This window comes from Vitis vinifera, chromosome 18 (assembly GCF_030704535.1).
Source record: "Vitis vinifera cultivar Pinot Noir 40024 chromosome 18, ASM3070453v1".
NCBI classification, from domain to species: domain Eukaryota; kingdom Viridiplantae; phylum Streptophyta; class Magnoliopsida; order Vitales; family Vitaceae; genus Vitis; species Vitis vinifera.
Genome location: NC_081822.1, coordinates 32,254,271 through 32,273,897, shown reverse-complemented (window position 1 = coordinate 32,273,897; position 19,627 = coordinate 32,254,271). Strand labels below are relative to the sequence as shown.

Here is a 19,627-nt window from a genome sequence, read left to right as displayed (position 1 = left end):
TAAAAAAAATCATTTAAAAAAAAAAATTAAAATGATACTTTTCATTATAAAAAGTGCCCATGTTTTAAAAATTGGAATTGATAATCATAAGGAATTTGCTTGTTAATTGTTTCTAAATTTTTAACATAAAATATACTTATATAGATAGTGTTTATTTTTTAATTGAATAGAAAAAGTCGAAATATTTAATCATTCCATTAAGTTAAAAGTAGCTTATTGATATCAATCAATATAACTAAATTGAATCTATTGATAACAAATTGACTTTAACTATGTAGATTGACATCAATAGGTTATTTATAACTGAATAGAAAAAGTAAAATATTTTAATTTTTTCTATTTAATAAAAAATCAAGCACTGCTATAGTTATTTTTATATTTGCAATCATAGTATTATTATTATTTTTGAACAATTTTGGGACGTCTTCTTAATTGTTTTCCATTTACTTCTTAGGGTCTATAAAATCATGACGAGTAGAATTTATGACATTTAAATTTCACATATTTTTCACTCAATCGAGGCTTTATTTATATAGATATTATCTATTTTAAAGTCATAAATTTGTATATTAATTAATTTCTCTTATTGAAGGAATATATGAAAAAAAATTCATATATACATGAATACAGTTTATGATAATATTGAATATTTATTAATTTTATGGAGAAAAAAAAAAGAAAGAAAAATCTTCACCAACCTCTTGAGAATGGACCACATTGACTTCCCTAATAGACTAAGCAAACTTTATTTACTTTACAATAATGTTGAGTCAAATGGTTCATTGAAGTGGTCCATCATCACCCACCACTGCAGTTGGCATCTTCATTTCATTTAATTTTTTTTTTAATAAAAAAATATTATAGTTTCCTTAATTCTTTTACATTTTTATGTTGGTTATTGGAAGTCATTATTTCTTCATCATGTCTAAAATTAGCATAAAATATTATATATATATATTTTATCAAAATCTAATGGAAAAACAAAATATTCCTATTTTTGTTTCTTTATACCTAGAATCAACAATTTGAAAATATGTAAATGAAAAAATTTGGAAATTTTAAAAATTTGAAGTAATTTATATTATAATTTTATTTTTTTAAATTATTCATGGTAAATTAAACAAGAAAATTTAAATTTCTCATTATTATTTTTTCCTTGTTCTAGTATTTTTCGTGGTTTACAAGAAGAACAAAATTGGAAGGAATCTATCCCCTATCAATATTTACTTGAATGAGGATATCTTCCTCTTTATGGATGGATGGGTAACACCCATAAATACCATATAGTTAATCAATTATGAAAAAGCTAATAAGAAAGATAGCATCCATATTCTTTATAAGCTTATTGTTAGACAACTAATGCTACCTCATTGAATTATGACTTAGACATATATGGCAAATTGCTTACCAATAAATTTGGTATGACTTAATCATACCATGGTAATTATATTCACATGTGAAAATCATACATAAATAGCTATCCATCTATTAATAGAAGATGAGCCATGCCCTACTTATGGTAGTGTGATATAAGATTATATTTATTATGAATATACCTTGATCATTTATGGCTTCACTCAAAAAAAAAAAAAAAAAAAAAAGAAGAATTGTTATGAATATGCCTTGATTATTTGTGGGTCACTTAAAAAAGTTTTATATAAATTAAACAAATATTTGATTAAAAGGATGCGATGATAACCATATTTGTAAAAATAACTTCAATGAACTGATAGCATGATTTTGTTTTGAAATTTTTATCTTAAAACTTTTTATCCAAAAATTGTTCAAGGGTGATTTTAACACTCCTCTGTAATTTTTTTTTTTTAATATTTCTTGTATTTTTTTTTCTATTATATAAAAAAATAATTTTTCTTAATATTTTTTTCTTAATATCTTTCAAATACCAAATATAGTAACTTATAAAAAAAAAAACTATATACATGTTACGTTTAATTACAACCTAATTAATCCACAAAACGAAGTTGAAAACGAGTTTTGCCTTAATCGAGGTTGGAGAGTTTATAAATACACAAAAAAACTTCCTAATCAATGTAGCTAGTTTCATACATTGATCAAAATAGTAAGAGAGCTGCAAAATAAAATATTATCAAGAAAAGAGAAGGAGCAACTCCATTTATGACAAGGCATTTGAATTGGACCACAAGGGGCTTTCATTTATAGAAAAAGATTCCATATTAAAAACACTATATTGCTAAGCAAGGATTACACATCTCTAGCAAAGCTCCAAACACTACAAACTAAATAAGATTCAGTGAAGATAACGTACTTCTTCACTAAGATACAAACCCTAAGAAAGCTCTGTCAATTACAAATTGGTTGGCAACAAACAAAATGAATATGATTGATAAGGAAAGAGGTCAACATGTGAAGAGATTATTGAAAAAATAAGCAATGTTAAAATTCTCAAACTCCTTCAAGTTAGCTTATGCCACAAGAGATGATGTGTAGATGTGTTTTTTTTAAAGTAGTAATTTTGAACTTTTTAAACTCTATTAAATACAAATGTATTTCATTTATGTATTTAATTTATAATAAAATCACCCTATAATGTCTTATAAAAGTCTTATTTTGGAAGTGCTTTTTTAACTATTAAAAGGAAAAAATTAGTTAATTAATAAAACTTTCAAGGATGTTTACAATTGTGGAAAATTAGGAAGATTGGTATTTTTCTTCTAACATCATGGGAGAAGCATATAAATGACACAATAGTAGTCATTATGTCTTTGCTAGTTATTTAACTATCAAAATAGTGGAAGTAAAAGCTACTTCATCTAAGGAAAAATTGAAAGAAAAAAGAACTGAAAGTTCAAGTTACAATAAGTTTTATTTTATTTGATGGATTGCATGTGCAAGATGGGTAGTCCCCTTGCCCTCCTTGCCTTTATAAAATTTTACATTTCTAATGGATATATATAAGGGATTTAATGTTCTATAAAGATTAGCAAATTAGTTGGCATCATCTATAGCCATATGCTTCAGCATTACTTATAAAAATAAAATTTCATGCAAGGCAAAAAAAAAAAAAAAAAAAACCACTAAATAAATTTTTAGAAACTATATATATATATATATATATATGTATATATATACATACTAAATAATATAAACCAAAATACATTTTATAAAAAGTGGATCTAAATATACATTGATTTGAGAATCAAATATCATGTGTTATGATTGTGAAGGAGAATTGGGTTGATGATTTGGGGTACTGACCCTTGATTGCTGCCTTTTATAAGTTGGCGCTAAGTGCATATTCCTTGCATGTCCCAAAAAAATTAGAGTTCCATCAAGAACTCCAATCTTGGATCTTTGAATTTTTAGCTTTGGTCATACTTTGGTTTGGTAAGTGAATCAACTAGTTGATTAGCGATATGAACATGACGTGCAAAGTGATTATTTATTCACTTGGTTATGAACAAAATGGATGTCAATGGCTATATGTTTCATTCTCAATTGAACATCATATTAATGTAGAGATAAGTGGCCCTAATATTATCACAATATATTGTAAATGTGGAGCAAAGGCGGATATGGAGCTTCTATAGTGAGTTTGGAAGCTAACTGATTTTACTTATTGTGAAAGCTACAACTCAGTATTCAACTTCCAATATTGATGATTAAGCAACTATCTTTTACATTTTGGATCTCTATTAGATCAGAATAGTGCTAAGTAAAGATGACATATGTGATGTGTCATTGTTGAGATTGGTCATCTATGTTCCTAGCCAATATATAAAAAATGCATAAAGTTTGAGAGATAATGTTCAATTAGAAATACACCATGATGACAAATACTTCTAAGGTAGCATAAAACTCTCTTAGTAGTTGTCTAACAAGTAATTGAGAAACAATGCACAAACTATTATAACTTGTTCACAAAAAAAAGATGTCAAGTCGCTTTAAAGCCAAATATTACATGGCTCCTATTGTTTGATGAAACAAGGTGGCATTGGTTGATAAACTCTATTGTCAAGATAAAGTGATTTGGACAGAAATAGAAGAGTAATTACTTCTTTTTCTCTATACATATTTTTTTCTTTAAGGGATCACAAGTACATTTTTGTTGAAAGGGTGATAATTTTTTTTTTTTGAAAAATTCTTCCGCTCCTAAGAAGTAACTCAATCGTCTAAGTTTTGAGAATATGCTTACAAGAAAATTAATAAATTGCTACATAAACTAAAAATAATTTCCTATATGATGATGAAGTCATCTACATAAACTAATAGAAGTAATGTGAGATTCCTTTAATAATATATGAATAGAAAACTGTTGAATTTTGAGTTTATGAAACTGTAGGAAAATAAGAAACCTTCTAACTCAGTATACCATGCTTAAGGAGCTTGACAAAGATTGCAAATGGCTTTCTTCGACTTATAGACATGTGTAGGATGTTAAGAGTCCACAAACCCGGGTAGTTGATTCATATAAGCATCATCTTAATATGTGCCTTGAAGAAAGGCAATATTAATGTCTTGTTGATTAAGAGGCCAACCATAAGTCAATGCTAATGTGAATACCATGTGGTTAGTATTGGGTTTTACAACTAAGCTTAACATGGTGTGAAAGTCATTGCTAGGTCATTGATCAAACCCTTTGGCAACTAACTTGTAATGGAAAACTATGCCATCTAAAATGTCTCTTAACCCTAAAAATCCATTTACACACAACAATATCAATCATTGGGTTGAAAAGAACTAATTCCTAGGTAGAATTTCATATGAAAGCATCAAACTCTTCACACATGTTAAGGGTTTAGGCATAATAGGCTCGATAGAATTTGGTAAGGTATGTGAGGTTTATTTGTTTTGGCTTAGACATATTATCTTGTGATGTTGTGATAAAATGATGGGTGTGACTAAATAGTGGGAAGGTTGGTAGAGATGGAGGTGAAGGCATAGATTGCAAGAGCTTACTCAAGGAATCAAGTTGTTAGAGAAATCACCTTTTAAAGGTGCTATAAGGTCATGTGAATGATATAACACTAAGATGTGACCTAAGATAAGGCAACATGACAATTGTAGCTATAGGGTAGTTAGTTGAGTGATTGATGGGAATTGAAATGGCATTGGATATAATAATGTGATAACATATGAGTTGACCAAAAGATGCCCAAGAGAAAAATATGTTATACATTTATGACTCATGGAAGATGAGATTGAATATTTTGAAATGAAAATTTGGATTCCACAAGTTCAACATGTCCATGTGTGAAAATTTTGTTGGTGGTCAAATCAAGACAATGGTATATGTTGTGGAGTAGCCTAAGAATATGCAAGGTTGGGACCATGACTTAAACTTGTGAGTACTGTAAAGGTGAAGCTAGGATACCATAGACATCCAAAGACTCAAAGTTTGATCTAATATTGAATGAGGCATCCTTGATGAACAATATCTCAAATGAAGATTGATAGTTAAGGATGGGTGTAGAAAGAAAATTAGTTAGGTATAAAGTAGTTTGGAAGGCAATTGACTAGAACGAGAGAGGAAGAGATGCATGGTGGAGTGTTAGTTGTTTCAACAATATGACAATGTTGACATTCATTTGTACCCACAAGTTGAGATTTATGGGGGAGAGAAAGGTAAGTGTTGGATACCAAAATTTTTGAACAACATGATGAATTACCTTGATAATCACCTCTATTATATAAGTATATTATGACAATGGATGGCTAAAAATAAATTTTCTTGAATTTTTCAAAATTGGAATAACATCATATTTAAACTTAGGAGGATTGACCTAAATGTATTTTGGGGTAATGATTACAAAGATGACATAGTAGTCATAATTATCAAATGAAACTCCAAAAGGTAAATGTTGACTTTCAAACAAGAATTACAATTATTTTTGGATGAGGAATTTGAAACTATAGAAGTTGGTTAGTCATTAGACTTAATATCCTAAATGATGGACGACTCGGTTAACAATGCCAATGGTGCATAGGAATTCTAGAGGAGACTAGGACTTGACAAGATGTTAATGATGATGGGTGGGTGGATGACCCCTCGTAAAAGTCTCCCTTATTCTAACTTTAGATGAGAGATGCCTTAGTGCTCAAATCCTTCGCAATAAAAGAAGCACGAAAGAATGTAATAGAGGCATTATTTTGTTTACAAAATTGAGAAATTGAAAGTAGGTTTTGATGACTAGATGGTGTGGACAAGATATTGCTGAGTGTAAATATAACAGTGGGTGTGACAACTGTATGAGTGATTGGAACACCTATACCTTCATCTATTTTGATGTCCTTATTGCCGCTATACTTAGAATGAATTGATAGGTTTTTTAAGTATAATGATGTGATAACATGGGAGGCATCAAAGTTTAGTGTGGTATTTGTTTTTTTAATTTGCTTTCACATATTAAATTGTTTATTTTTAATTTTTTAATTTTCAATTTATTATTTATTTTATAATTTTTTTATTGAATTAAAAAAAAAAACAAAATATTTGACTTTTTATTAAATTCTAAAAATAATTTTTTGAAACAACCAAAACATAATCTCAATATAAGCTTCACCCTATTAATACTAAATACTTAATAAAAAAAAAACAACTAAATACTTAATACTATTAAGTTATATTTAAAGTTAAATTAAATTAAGTTATATTTAGATTTAAGTAAAAAAAAAGCATCATCTTAGTGATTATTATTAGAGTTACTACTAGTCATACAATTAACTTAAAGCGTTAAAGTATGGAAGGGGTAAGATGTGCAATAATATTTGGCACTATGACCAATCTTATAATATAATTGACAAACCACTCGTTGTTGGTTTTACTTGGAGTATATCCAAGTTGTTGATTGTTATGATTTTGGTTGCCTAATTCTAATAATTGTTGTTTTAATTGAAATTGAAAGTTGTTTCCTTGATCTTATCCCAACCTTTCTTGTTGTTCAAGAAAGCACTCTCGAATTTATCATTTGATGATTGTTGATTGTATTGAGCCGTTGCGATGATAGTCTCTTTCTTCTCGTCATCTCTTTTTAAATGTCTCATAATCTCCTAGTTTATCATGTAATTCTTTAAATGGAATAGGTGTATCACAATATCTCATGTTAGCAATGACCTCTCCGTATTTTGAACCTAAGCCATTTAGAATGTGAATCATCAGATCATCATTGTGCAAGGATGAGCCGATAATAGCAAGTTCAATAGCCACAATTTTTAAGATTTGCATGTATTGACCAACAACTTTCAATTCTTTGGTGGTTTTGGATAGCCCATCCTAAGCTTAGCATGCATGACCTCGAGTTATTGGCATAAAATCTATTGAAACAAGACCATTCCCCCATAGTCTTGATAGCATATGGGATAAAGGGAACGATATATAAGCTCTAAAACAAAAGCAAGCATGACCTGTAGTAAGTTGTCTTTCCCTTTCCATTGCTTATATTCTATATTTGGCATGGCCTTATATGACTCATCAATATGCCATAGTCGTAGAATTGAGCCCTCCATGATGGGAAGTTGCTTGAGGTGAGTTTCAATGATACTAGTGTGGTTGCATTAATCAACACCAAGGTATTGGTTTGAGAAGGATTTAGGATTTCTAGTTGTGATGATAAGTTGGCTTGAACAGATTTTAGAAGTAAATTCATCCGTCCTTTGGTTAATTGATGAGAGATTCCAAGAAATCGAAAGGAACAAACAAACAAAGGATGAAAAAGTCATTAGATGAATAAGTGCTCTAATACCATGAAGTCACAACAACTATATAACGTGAAAACACAAAAATTATATAAAGGTTTTTTCTCAATTTGTAAAAAGTCTCGTTTGAGATAACTTAATGCCTTTTGTTTTTATTTATTTATTTTTAAAACTTTAAGTAGAAATTGAAGGTGAAGCTAAAATAAAAAATTTTGAAAGATAATATTGACCTTGTAAAAATTTATCAAATATGAAAGAACTTTCATAAATCAAAGTAGAGTTTCTATAAGAAGCAATTATTGGAGAGTATGATATATATTATGAATTAATTTTAAAAGTTTATTTTTTTTAAGAAAATTAGTTATTTAATTAACCCCATTTAGTTGGAACGTCACTACTGTGTGTTAATTTCCCCAATTCCTTTTTTTTTTTTATTAAAATTAATTTTGAAAAAAAAATGAACCGGATATATCTTCAAAAAGAGATCACATCCAAAAGTGTCCTAGACTGAGTTTGTGAAACATGAAAGTGGAGGTGTGATTTTGGGAAATTGATGTTACATGGTTGGTGAATGAGGCGAATTGAGTGATGGGAGAGACCTCCACCACTTTCTCAACCATCAATAATGGCTGATTTTGACCATTTTTTTCTTTTTTCTTTTATCCTAGAATTTGTGGGTTCAACACAAACACAGAGGAAAGGAAAAATGGAAGGAGAAATATTTACAAAATTTTATTAAATATCATGTTAATAAAAAAATATTATTAATATATATATTTAATATTTCCATAAAAGACCTTCTAATGAGAACGTTACAAATAAAAGCACAGTAGAACTGTTAATGTATTAGACTATCGCACACCCGCATATACAACAAGAAGCTAGCACGTGCCAATCCCAAACAATATCTATAGAAGCTTTTCGTGACCCAACAACTTAACAGCTACGTCACCCTGAAGTCTCAAATCCAAAAGGGTGATTTTCCCACGTTGAATGGAGATTTCTTTTTGGAGTGGAGATAATGATTGTGGAAAAATCCATCGCTAACAAAGTATTAATTCTCTTCAACTAATGGTATGTTCCGTGTGTATATATATATATATACAATATAATTACTCGCTCTTAATCCAAATGAGCTCTAAGAAATAAACTATCATATCAAGGTTACGAATTGATTTTGATATTATTTTATCACAATTTATATCCAATCATATAGATATTGTGTCCAAATGGATCCTTACGATTTTAAAACATGTCTACAAAATAAAAATAAAAATTTATACATAACCACCATATTAAGGTTATGAATCGATTCCGGTATCATTTTATAACAATTCATATCTAATCATATAGATGTTGTGTCCAAATGGACCTTTACGATTTTAAAACTTGTTTACAAAATTAAAAATAAGCTCATATATATATAGCCCCAATAACTTTCTTTTTGATATAGGATATGAAATGTATATTACTTTTATCCTATTTACATGATTATTCTATATTCTCTTAAAGTTGTTAAAAGATAATACATGGATTTGAAAATAATTTATAATTAAATATGTATCAATTTCTCTACTTAGTTTTGGATTTTTCACTTTTTCTTTACTATATTTTCTAAATGGAGTCACATTGATTCCTTTTGAATATTTGTCTTTTGGCAAAGGTCAATTAATAACTCTAATTCAAACATGATATAAATTATAATCAAGTTAAAAATATAAATTCAAATAGTATAATCTAATTAATTATTGAATAGATGACACGCGAATTTAATAATCAAATTGAATTCTATCTTATTTGAGTTAATATAATTAATCATCTACGTGTTTATGATTCAATTGACTTATTTATTTTAAATCAAATCTTTTATGAATCAAATATAACTTATAATTAAGTTAATCAATATACTTATTAAATAAGTGAATTGGGATAAAAAATTTGTTACGTAGATCGACCAAAAAATGACATATTTATATATTAAATGGGTTATGTACACCAATACAGGTTTCATAAACATGATTATACTTGACCAGAACCCACAAAAAATATATCAAATTCAAGTCATATTAAATTTTACCACCCTATTTGAAATATTGGTTTGCATGTTTAGCTTTAACAAACTTATTCCCACATCGGAAATCCAACAAACTTCATTTCTTTCTCAACTTTCTAATCAACAAGCCTCACAGTGCATACACCCTTTTTGGGTATAGCTGATGAATTTTGTTTCTAAATCCTAGGAAATGAACAAATTAATTGAAACCATCCAAAACCATCCCATTAATCTCCCCTTTTGTACGGCAACATCGCACTAAGACTGCAACCATCATGTGGGGTGTTTGGATCCTATATTAAGGGTAACAAGATATTGGAGTTGTGATGATGAATAAGTTGTTTCCAATTTCAATTACACCCTACATCTTTTAGGCGACTTGATTTGGAGCCAGCATACATTTGGTGCATGCAGGCGCTGCAACAACAATGGAAGAAAGAAAAACATTTTTCCATAGACTTGGCAACATGGTCACTACTTCTTCAGATTGAACTCCTGTAGGAACTAATTAATTCCTATGTTGAACCAAACCTCTATAGGCTAAACACAAAACTACCCAACACAAGAACTTTGATTTATTCCACTGATATGGATTGATTTGCCTTTTTAATTGAAGACCCTTTTCTGTTGGTAACTTTGTGAAGGCATGAACGAAGTTGATTACTGAAGATATTAGCAACATTACTAGGGTTTTGGAGATGAGACTGTAAAGTTGGCTAAAACCCTAGAGGCATGTTGTTTTTAATAATTGGAGATACCATATATGTATGTTGCGAGTGCAGATATACGTGGAAAGCACAAAAATCCTAACCTGTTAAACTGTAATTTGGGAAGATATTGTGTTTCTTTTACGTGTTGGATACAACATTGGGTTGTGGCCTTGAAGAAAATAAAGAAGAGAAGAAAGTTTGCAGTTTGTGGTGGGAATTTGGAACTGCAAAGCTGTTTACATTATAAAACTACTATGTCTTGTATCCGACTTTGGGTAATAAGCCATTCGGAAGTCTTTTTCTTCCTCAACCCCTCTCTCTCTCTCTCTCTCTTTGAAGAAGTCATTTTCTTCATCTGCACCGCCCATTCTCTCTCGCTATTGTCATCTTTCTCCTCTTCTCTCTCTCTCTCTCTCTCTCTCTCTCTATTGTACTATCTCTCTTCTCTCTCTATCTCTCTTTATTGCTCTCTCTCTCCCTTTCCCTCTCCCTCTCCCTCCCTCTCTCTCTCTCTCTCTCAAAGTCACTTTCTACATCTGCACCACCCACTCTCTCTCTCTCTCTCTCTCATATCCGTCTCACATCTCTCCATTGTGGTATATATATATAAGGACTAAACACAAGTCTTAAGGCACTTTGGCTTCATTGGGATACGCGTTTTTGCACAGCCCGAAATTTTCCGAAAGCTGAAGTCGCCGGATTTTGGAAACAAGGTGTGTAGGTGATCTTTTAACAGAAACGTTTCACCACCAAAATTTCCACAATCAACCATTCTCTCTCTGTGAAAACGTTTCGTGCATAACTGGGTAATCTTAGATCTGCTCCCCTCCACACCACAGAATCTACTTTTGCCTACATATGAACATCTGCTTTCCATTTCTTCCTCTTTCTTTTGTCAGTGCCCATCTCTCCAAATTTACTTCCACCTCTTACATTTTCTTACCATTCTTTTTAGATTTCTTGGCTTGATTTACTCTCTTCTTCCTGCAACACTTTACTCTTCAGTTCTTGATTCTCTTTTGCCTTCTTCATGCATTTGTTTCCATTCTTTAATTAGTCATTTTCTTATTCTAAACTTTCTTTTCCCTTTTTTCGTTATTTTCAGAATGCAGTTTGATTATTTTTCCTTTTTTTCATGTTAAAACAGTATTTGTTTTGGTAGTTTTCAGTTTATTTTTTCCATAAATTTCTGTTTCAAAAACCTCTTGAGGGGAAAAAGCCAGAATTTTTTTTCCTGCGTTCTGGTCTTAAGCTTCTCATCCATATCCTGGGTTTATGGGAAATGTGTTAAGGGTTATGGGGTTTTTGAGAAATGTGGAGAGAGAGAGAGAGAGATGTGTAGACATGCACCCACTTGTAGTAGTATTAGTAGTGGAGATAGATCCTGGGTTGATTTTTCAAATGGTAGATCATGTTCTCTTCTCTTTGTTCTCATCTCTTCATGTTCTTTTTTCCTCAGTGGCTTACAGATTTTCTGTCTCCCAATCTTTTGGTTTCCATCTCTTTTCCAAGATCTCCTTATTTTCCTACATTATCATCATTATTTTATTATATACACAAGCCTCACCCTATTTTTCGAACAACATCTAACTTTCTCATTTCTCAGTCTATCATCATTCAGATCTCTCCTCTCTCCTCTCTCCTCTTCACCCTCTACCAAAAACACACATTTTTTCGGTAGATCTTCTCTCACAAATTACATGCATTATTACCCTTCATATGTCACTCATACTTCAATTTTTTTTTTTTTTTTAAAGCTTGAACAGATCTCCAACTCTTTCTCTAGTATTTTGTAATCTTTAGCAGTTTCATAAAGAGATGCTTTGGTAAATTTTTCTAATATTTTCAGTTGGTGATATAATATAACAATGTATAGTACTACAAAAATTTTGTTCTTATATACCTAAGCCATTTTTTCTTTTGGTGCAATAAACCTAACAGTGTAGTGAACATGGGGAGAGGAAAGATCGAGATCAAGAGGATCGAAAACACGACCAACCGTCAGGTCACATTCTGCAAGCGAAGGAATGGGCTTTTGAAGAAGGCTTATGAATTATCAGTGCTATGTGATGCAGAAGTTGCCCTCATCGTCTTCTCCAGCCGCGGTCGAGTCTATGAGTACTCAAACAACAAGTAATAATTTTCTCCACCATTTCTTCAACCATCTGCTGAATTTTCTATGTTCATCTTTCTCCATTTTGGTGCATCATACGGGCAATTAATGGTTTTATATTGATGAGATTAATATCATCAGAAGTTGCAGAACCCTAATGTTATTAAAGCAAAGAAAAAAAAAAAGAACAGTGGAAGGAGGAGATGCAATAAATTTGAAAATCTAACTCACTGCAGATTATGATTTTTTATGAGGGGAGTCAGATTCCTTTTGCTTTATTTAGGAAGGGATTACATGGGTACCTGCTTTGATATTTATGATAATTTTCTTTTATCAAAATTTAAATGAAGGAAAATGCAGATAATATTCTGACATTTCATCTGGCATCTGCTGATGAATCTGAGAAAACAATTTCTTCTTCATGATTTTTCACTAATTACATCTTTGACTGATATAAGGAAAATATCAGAAAGAACACTATACCTATAGTTAGAAACTTCTTCAAAGATTAACTATCAGAGGGTTCTTTTTATTGTATGTTTAGTGCATTAAAAAAAATAAAAATTATAATGAAAAAATAAAAATAAAATAGGAAAAAAAATCGAAAAAGTTGAAATCCAACTATCAGTTACACTGGTAGTGCTGATATGCATGCAAGGGAAGACAATCTAGGCAACAACCAGTTAGGGTTTCTTGTCCTAGCTAGTTCTTCCCATCTCTCCTTACTGTTCCTTTCCAATAATATTTAACATTGTAATCTGTGAGAATCTGTATTCCACTGTCCACAGTACAGTATTTAAGAAAAGGGTTATGGCCCTTTTCCTCTTCCACTCTTTGTTCAAGTCTCAGTTTCTCTGCTCTTCTCTTTCCATTTCCAGCTTTGGGAGGCTTGGAGCCCATGTATCATAAATCCTTCCCTTGTTTTTCTCCATCTTTTTGTTTTGGGTTTCTTCAGCCTAAAAGCTGTGAACCTTTCAATGGAGTCTTTTGGTCCTCTCTTCTCTTTCCCATTCTCATTTAAAGTGCAGTAAAGTGATCAGCTTTCACTGCTCTTTGTTTTTTTCACTTGGTGTGGGCAATTTGTGGATATCAAATCTCAGAAATGGGACGGTGTACATCAGCACCCATTACATCTTTGTGTGGGTTTGAATAAATATTTCATATCAATCATTTCATGTTTGCTCAATGCCATCCAAGATTTTTTTTCTTCACTTCATGTCTCATTTTCCTCCTTGATTTCTCCCTTGTTCAAGGAAAATTGAAAATCTTCTCATAGTTGAGATAGTATTTAAAATAGGACATCGATCTTACATGAGATTTTACCTTTTTTTTTTCAAAATTTTAAATTATTTTTTATACTTTTTAAAAATACTTGTTTTTACCCTTAATCAATTAACAAAAAAAATGAAAAATGAAAAAAAGACCAATTTGAATTTTTTTTTTAATGTTGAGGGTGCATGGGGGTGGGGGTGGGGGTGGAGGGGAGAAGTCTTCCTTATTATTTATTAATTTTAATGCATTATTTTTAGTCAAATCCAATTATATTGCATAAAATTAATTAACATCATCTTTGATCATCTTTAAATCATATGGATTAAATCGTATTGTTGCTTATTTTCCTTATTCAAATAGAATAAAAATTATTTTAAGATTCTTTATTCTTTATATATGAGAGAAAAATAGAAGAAATAAATTTGATAAAATATGTGAAAAAATTATTAAGTTCAAGCTTTTTTTATTTATTTTTTACTTTTCATCATTTTTTTTTGTTTCTTTTTTTTCTCTCTCTTAAATTTTCGAAGATTTAAATGCAACCCCTACACTTTACACCTAAGAGAGTTTGAGGAAAAGTAGGAGAAAAAGAAAACAAAGAAGAAAAATGAAAGAAAGAAAAAGAAAAATAAAGAAATATGTTTAAATTCAATAAATTGTTATTACTTATTTTTCTAAAATTATTTTTATTCTTTTCTCTCATATACAACCAAACAAAATTTCAAAAATGTAAAATTTTTGATATAGTTTTCATTAGATTTGATTTTTCATACTTTCCATAATAATCCAAACAAGATCAATTAATAAACTGAAACAAAACCTACAATGACTTCATAATAACGGAAGTTTAAAGGAACTAAGGATGAATTGAGATAGATTCGAGGATGGTGTCATAATGATAGGAGTCCAAATTTGGAGGTAAGAATAAACTTAAATAAACTCTAAGACGATGCTCCAATGATGAATTTCTTTTTTAAAATATTTGAGTAGGCATTTGTCATTAATTTTTCTAACTACAAATAGATTACCAATAAAATGATCATAATCCCTTTCAACCGAACTTGTCGGTTGTTGTATTGTTTTTTATGATATTTTTATGTAACATGTTAAATTATAAAATAAATAAATAAGTTATAAGAAGAAAGAAAAAACCAATTCAATTCCAATAAAAACCTTTGAAATTAATAAATGGTGGGATATGTGATAGAGGTGCAAAGTCTTGGGTTCAATTACCATCATTAAGAATCCCTGGATTATTCGGAGTTGATTCTAATGGGTGTCGTTGGAATCCCTAAGGTGTCGAAGCCATGGGTGGATTTGAAAGGCCCTATCACAGTGGGGTTTCCGGTTTATAAAAAACACACACACACACACACAATTTTCATAATAGAAGGTAGAAAAAAGTGAGAATAAGGTAGAGAAGATGTTTTTTCCTAGCTATAGGTACTCTAGGGTTTTGTGATAATAGATTTGGATTTTTTTCCCCAATAATTAAAATTATTAATTCAATTATAATAAATATAAAAATCAATGAGAAATTCCATGGAAACCCAAATCAAATGTTGCAATATAGATCAAGATTAGCATTTACTTATATGCATGCATGTTAATTAGTTTGACCTTAAAGATCTTGTAGTACTGGTTCCCAATATAAAAATGAGAGCCTATTTGGGATAACTTTTTAACACCTGCATCTAGTAATTAGAGATGAAACATACATTATTTGTATTATGTAATCTATTTTATGAACAAAATTTTAAAAATGCTTTAATAAATAGTGAGGATGACTATGATATTTCAAAAAAATTTTACTAACAAAAATGTCGATAAATCATTTATAAGTGTTATCTAAATGCCCTTAAAATCACTTATTTAAATAATAGAAATTAAGCTAGATTAATAATGAATGAAAAGAAAAAAAATAAAATTTGTACAAATCATCCAGTTTAGTACTGGTTCGAACCCCCTTCAAGCTCAAAAGGTCAATCGGATTGGACTAGGATCTGGTCAACAGTTCGATTGATTGATCAATTCGGTCCGATCTTTAAAACATTACAAATAACTTATCTTATGTGAGTTTTGGTGCATCTCATACATGCAAAGCAGTTATTGAAAGCCAATACATATTTCATACAAAGTCCACACAAAGAAACTCAAATAAAAAAATAAAAAAATCAGAGAATAAAATCCTCATGGTAAAGTTGCACCAATAAGACCTATACTGCATACAGTTGCAGAGTGGCAGTGCTCTTCATTGTTCTTTCTCTTGCTTTTCAGTGGTGTAATCCATGAGAATCTGAACCATCTGGCAGTGTCTGAAAAAGGGAGGTCATAGCAGTACAACCAACCACTCATTTTTCATCTTTCCTTGTATCTTCCCTTGTTTGCAAAATCTCAGTTTTTCTGGTTGTTTCTTTCCACTTTTGGCTTTCCGCAAACTTTGAATGGAGTCTTGGGTCTTTTCTCTTTGCCTCTCAAAGCTGCAATCACTGCTCTTTTTTAGTGCTGGAGAGGAGAAACCAGGACAAGACTTTTCAACTGCTATTCTCCATACAAACTCATGAAACTGATGAACAATTGAGCAGTAGGGTCACTGTGTATACTGTATAGTGATTTTAATCATTTTTATGTCTCATAACTTGTGGGTGTTTGTACTGTTACTTCATCTTTCTCATATCAAGTCATAGTCCTTTCACAAACTTGTGCTGTCATCTCCCATCATATATGGTTTCCTCCTTTAGGGTTTTGCTTTCCGCCTTCACTTTTGACTACTTTTGGAGCAATTTTCTCTCTTGAATTCTATGGTATGTAATATTTCAATCCATTTTGCAACAATTTTTTTAATTCATTCTATTTTTATATATTGGAAAACAGCATAAAATCAACCATAGATAGGTACAAGAAGGCCAGCTCAGATAGTACAAATGGAGGCTCTACCATGGAGATCAATGCCCAAGTAAGAAAACTTCCATTTTATGATAGTTAATGAATCAATCCAAATCCTATATGGTTTACTGATCAGATGTCTTATCCACCATGGCTGTTAGAACATCTCAATCCATTCTGTGGATTGAAAAGTGCACATTTTTCATTAGGCTGGCCACAAATTAAAACCCTCATCATGCTTAGCCATAAACAAATATGTTAAAATCATTATCCTACTTTCTTTTTTCTTTTTGGATTATCCCATTGAACTTTCTCGAATTCTGTTGTTGAACATAGTACTACCAGCAAGAATCAGCAAAGCTGCGCCAGCAAATACAGATGCTGCAGAATTCTAACAGGTACCCTTGATTCATATTTCATTTTTCTCACATGCAGTTGAGTGTATATATATATGTCAATTTGCATTTTCCTTCTGCTTGTGTCTTTAACTAGGTTTTTGACATCAGTTCCCATGCAAAAATTTCAAATATTACTTAACGATCTTAATTAGATATGTTAAGACTTAAGATCAGGTTGTACTAAGACATTTTGTCTGTGTTTATAGGCACTTAATGGGTGATTCCTTGGCTTCCTTGACTGTGAAGGAGCTAAAGCAGCTCGAGAACAGGCTTGAACGAGGCATCACAAGAATCAGGTCGAAGAAGGTAACGACACCTAGACACTAAATCTAATCTGGCTGAGCATTTGATTTTGAGACTTAAATGAAATGGAAAAAAAAATGGTATCATTCACTGATTAAATAATAATACTTGAAGGTTGAATTAATTTAAGATACCGCTTTCACTTGATAACTAAAGCCTGATGGTAGGAACTTCCACCCATCTAGCTTAGTTGGTGATTGAGCTGAATTTTGTCTTGGAAACTTTGTGAAAAATAGACAAGTGATCACTAGATCAGCAAAGCCTATCTTTTTTCCTTTGTTCTAATGTCGTGCTTGTTCTTATGCAATAGCATGAGTTGCTGTTGGCTGAGATTGAGTACTTGCAGAAAAGGGTAATCTCTTGTTCTAAACATCAATTTCCATGTGGGTTCCCTTCTTTTATGATTTTTCCAGAATTCTTTATCGAGCACCTTTTAATTTTCTTAGGAAATTGAGCTGGAAAATGAAAGCGTATATCTCCGAACCAAGGTATGAATTAAATTAGTATAGGAATTGAATGTGATAAAATTGAAGGCACAACAGTTGATACCGATCTAGCAGTTCAGTTGAACTTGTTAGTGTATATATTTAACAATTGATTGAGCTATCATTACTTAATTATTTTGATGTATGAAAACTATCCATATCCATACTACTACTCTTCATTGAGCTCTGCTGCACTAAACTTTCAGATTGCAGAAGTGGAGAGGCTTCAGCAAGCAAACATGGTATCAACACATGAGTTCAATGCCATCCAGGCATTAGTTTCTCGCAATTTCTTTCAGCCCAATATGATTGAGGGTGGATCCACAGGCTACCCACTTCCTGATAAGAAGGTCCTCCATCTCGGGTACACTCATCTTTCGCCATGTTTATTCATTTGCATTCTTTCTCGGTCTAATATTGAAGATTAAAAGAGCACATAAATCACCAAGTAGCCTTAGGTCTGCTAAATTCATCACTACAAATGGTATATGCATGAACAGCTTAATGAGACATTTCAAGCCATGCATTGGGTAGAAAAAAGTTGTGAGATTTCTTCGTCTTTTAAAATACTGCATAGTCATTGACTACCCTATATAATCTTGCTGTGAATTATATACTAATTATGATGGGCAAAACAAAAATTTGTTCTCCAAATCCTCCTCAAGTTCCTGTGATGTGTATGAGGGCCTAAAGATGATTGTTCATCTGGGCATTTCGATTTTTGCTCATCCTTAATAATCAGTACTTCTCCAAAGTAAGTAGATTTCCATGTTTTCTTTTGGCTTACAATAAGATTCAAGTTCGACCTAATTCCTGGGGTTTTTTGCTTTTTGTTTTATGTAGGTAAATGATGGGAGAAAATATCCGCCAACTTCATCTCCTTATGATGTTTAAATAAATCTTTTCCCATGCTATCCAAACTGTTATGTAACGGAGAATTAATGTCATTGTTGTATTTGGGGTTTCTATGACTTGGTATTTATCCGCTAGCAACCAGTACTGTTTTGTATAACATTATGATATATAATATAGCCTATTAAAATATACAATATTCCTAATCTAAAACCGGAAATTTGCAATTTGAAATGAAGAACAATACACATGTATATTTCATCGCCTAACATTAAAAACTATTTGTCCATACAAAAAGATTGCCATGTTTGGTGTTGATAATCACTAGAGATTAAATTCAAAACTAAATATTATGCATATTGAGCTGCAGCATGGACTGCAAGCAATAGCATGCTGCTGATGGCTCGAGACTATCGAAGATCAAGCTTTCCAGCATTGCCAGTGGTGGATCAGAGTAGAGCTGGTGTAGCAATGAAGCACCATATATCACTAGGTGGCACAAATATTGGTATTTTCACATCAAGTTCTTCCAGCAAAATCTTTTCCACCTTGTTTCAATCTTAAACCCCAGATGTTCAAGCTTTTGCAGAAGTACTATAAATCTAAAGAAAAATTATTTAAACACTGGTCCCAAGCTGGATATTTAGCATCTGCAGCTTGATTCCCTATATTGAAAAGTCACAATTGATTTTCTTGTTGCATTCTTTGCAATTGTTGATAATGTATTTAAACCATTACATGTTACGATTGCTGTTCTCATATATACTGAGGCATGCATCAATACCACAAAGAGTGGAAAAGAAATAACAACAATAAGAACACATAACTTAAAGAACCTAAAAAATACCAGAATAAAAATAAAAAGAATAGCTCCTCATTTC

The 19,627-nt window shown here is 31.0% G+C and overlaps 1 protein-coding gene across 7 annotated transcripts; it reads left to right on the top strand.

Moving 5' to 3' along the window:
• Window positions 1–10,868: 10,868 nt before the first annotated feature.
• Window positions 10,869–18,938, top strand: MADS5 (MADS-box protein 5). 7 transcript variants are annotated; one of them, XM_010666994.3, is made up of 10 exons: window positions 10,869–11,841; window positions 12,195–12,263; window positions 12,379–12,570; window positions 16,697–16,778; window positions 17,045–17,106; window positions 17,313–17,412; window positions 17,720–17,761; window positions 17,856–17,897; window positions 18,101–18,258; window positions 18,738–18,938. In XM_010666994.3, the coding sequence occupies exons 2-10, from the start codon at window positions 12,256–12,258 to the stop codon at window positions 18,739–18,741; spliced, it is 690 nt and encodes a 229-aa protein (XP_010665296.1). In that variant the 5' UTR covers window positions 10,869–11,841; window positions 12,195–12,255; the 3' UTR covers window positions 18,742–18,938.
• Window positions 18,939–19,627: the final 689 nt, after the last annotated feature.

Coding starts and splice junctions, on each gene's coding strand:
- MADS5 (XM_059734247.1), top strand. Junction 12,571..16,696: donor TATGAGTACTCAAACAACAA/GTAATAATTTTC, acceptor ATTGGAAAACAG/CATAAAATCAACCATAGATA. Junction 17,898..18,100: donor GCGTATATCTCCGAACCAAG/GTATGAATTAAA, acceptor CTAAACTTTCAG/ATTGCAGAAGTGGAGAGGCT.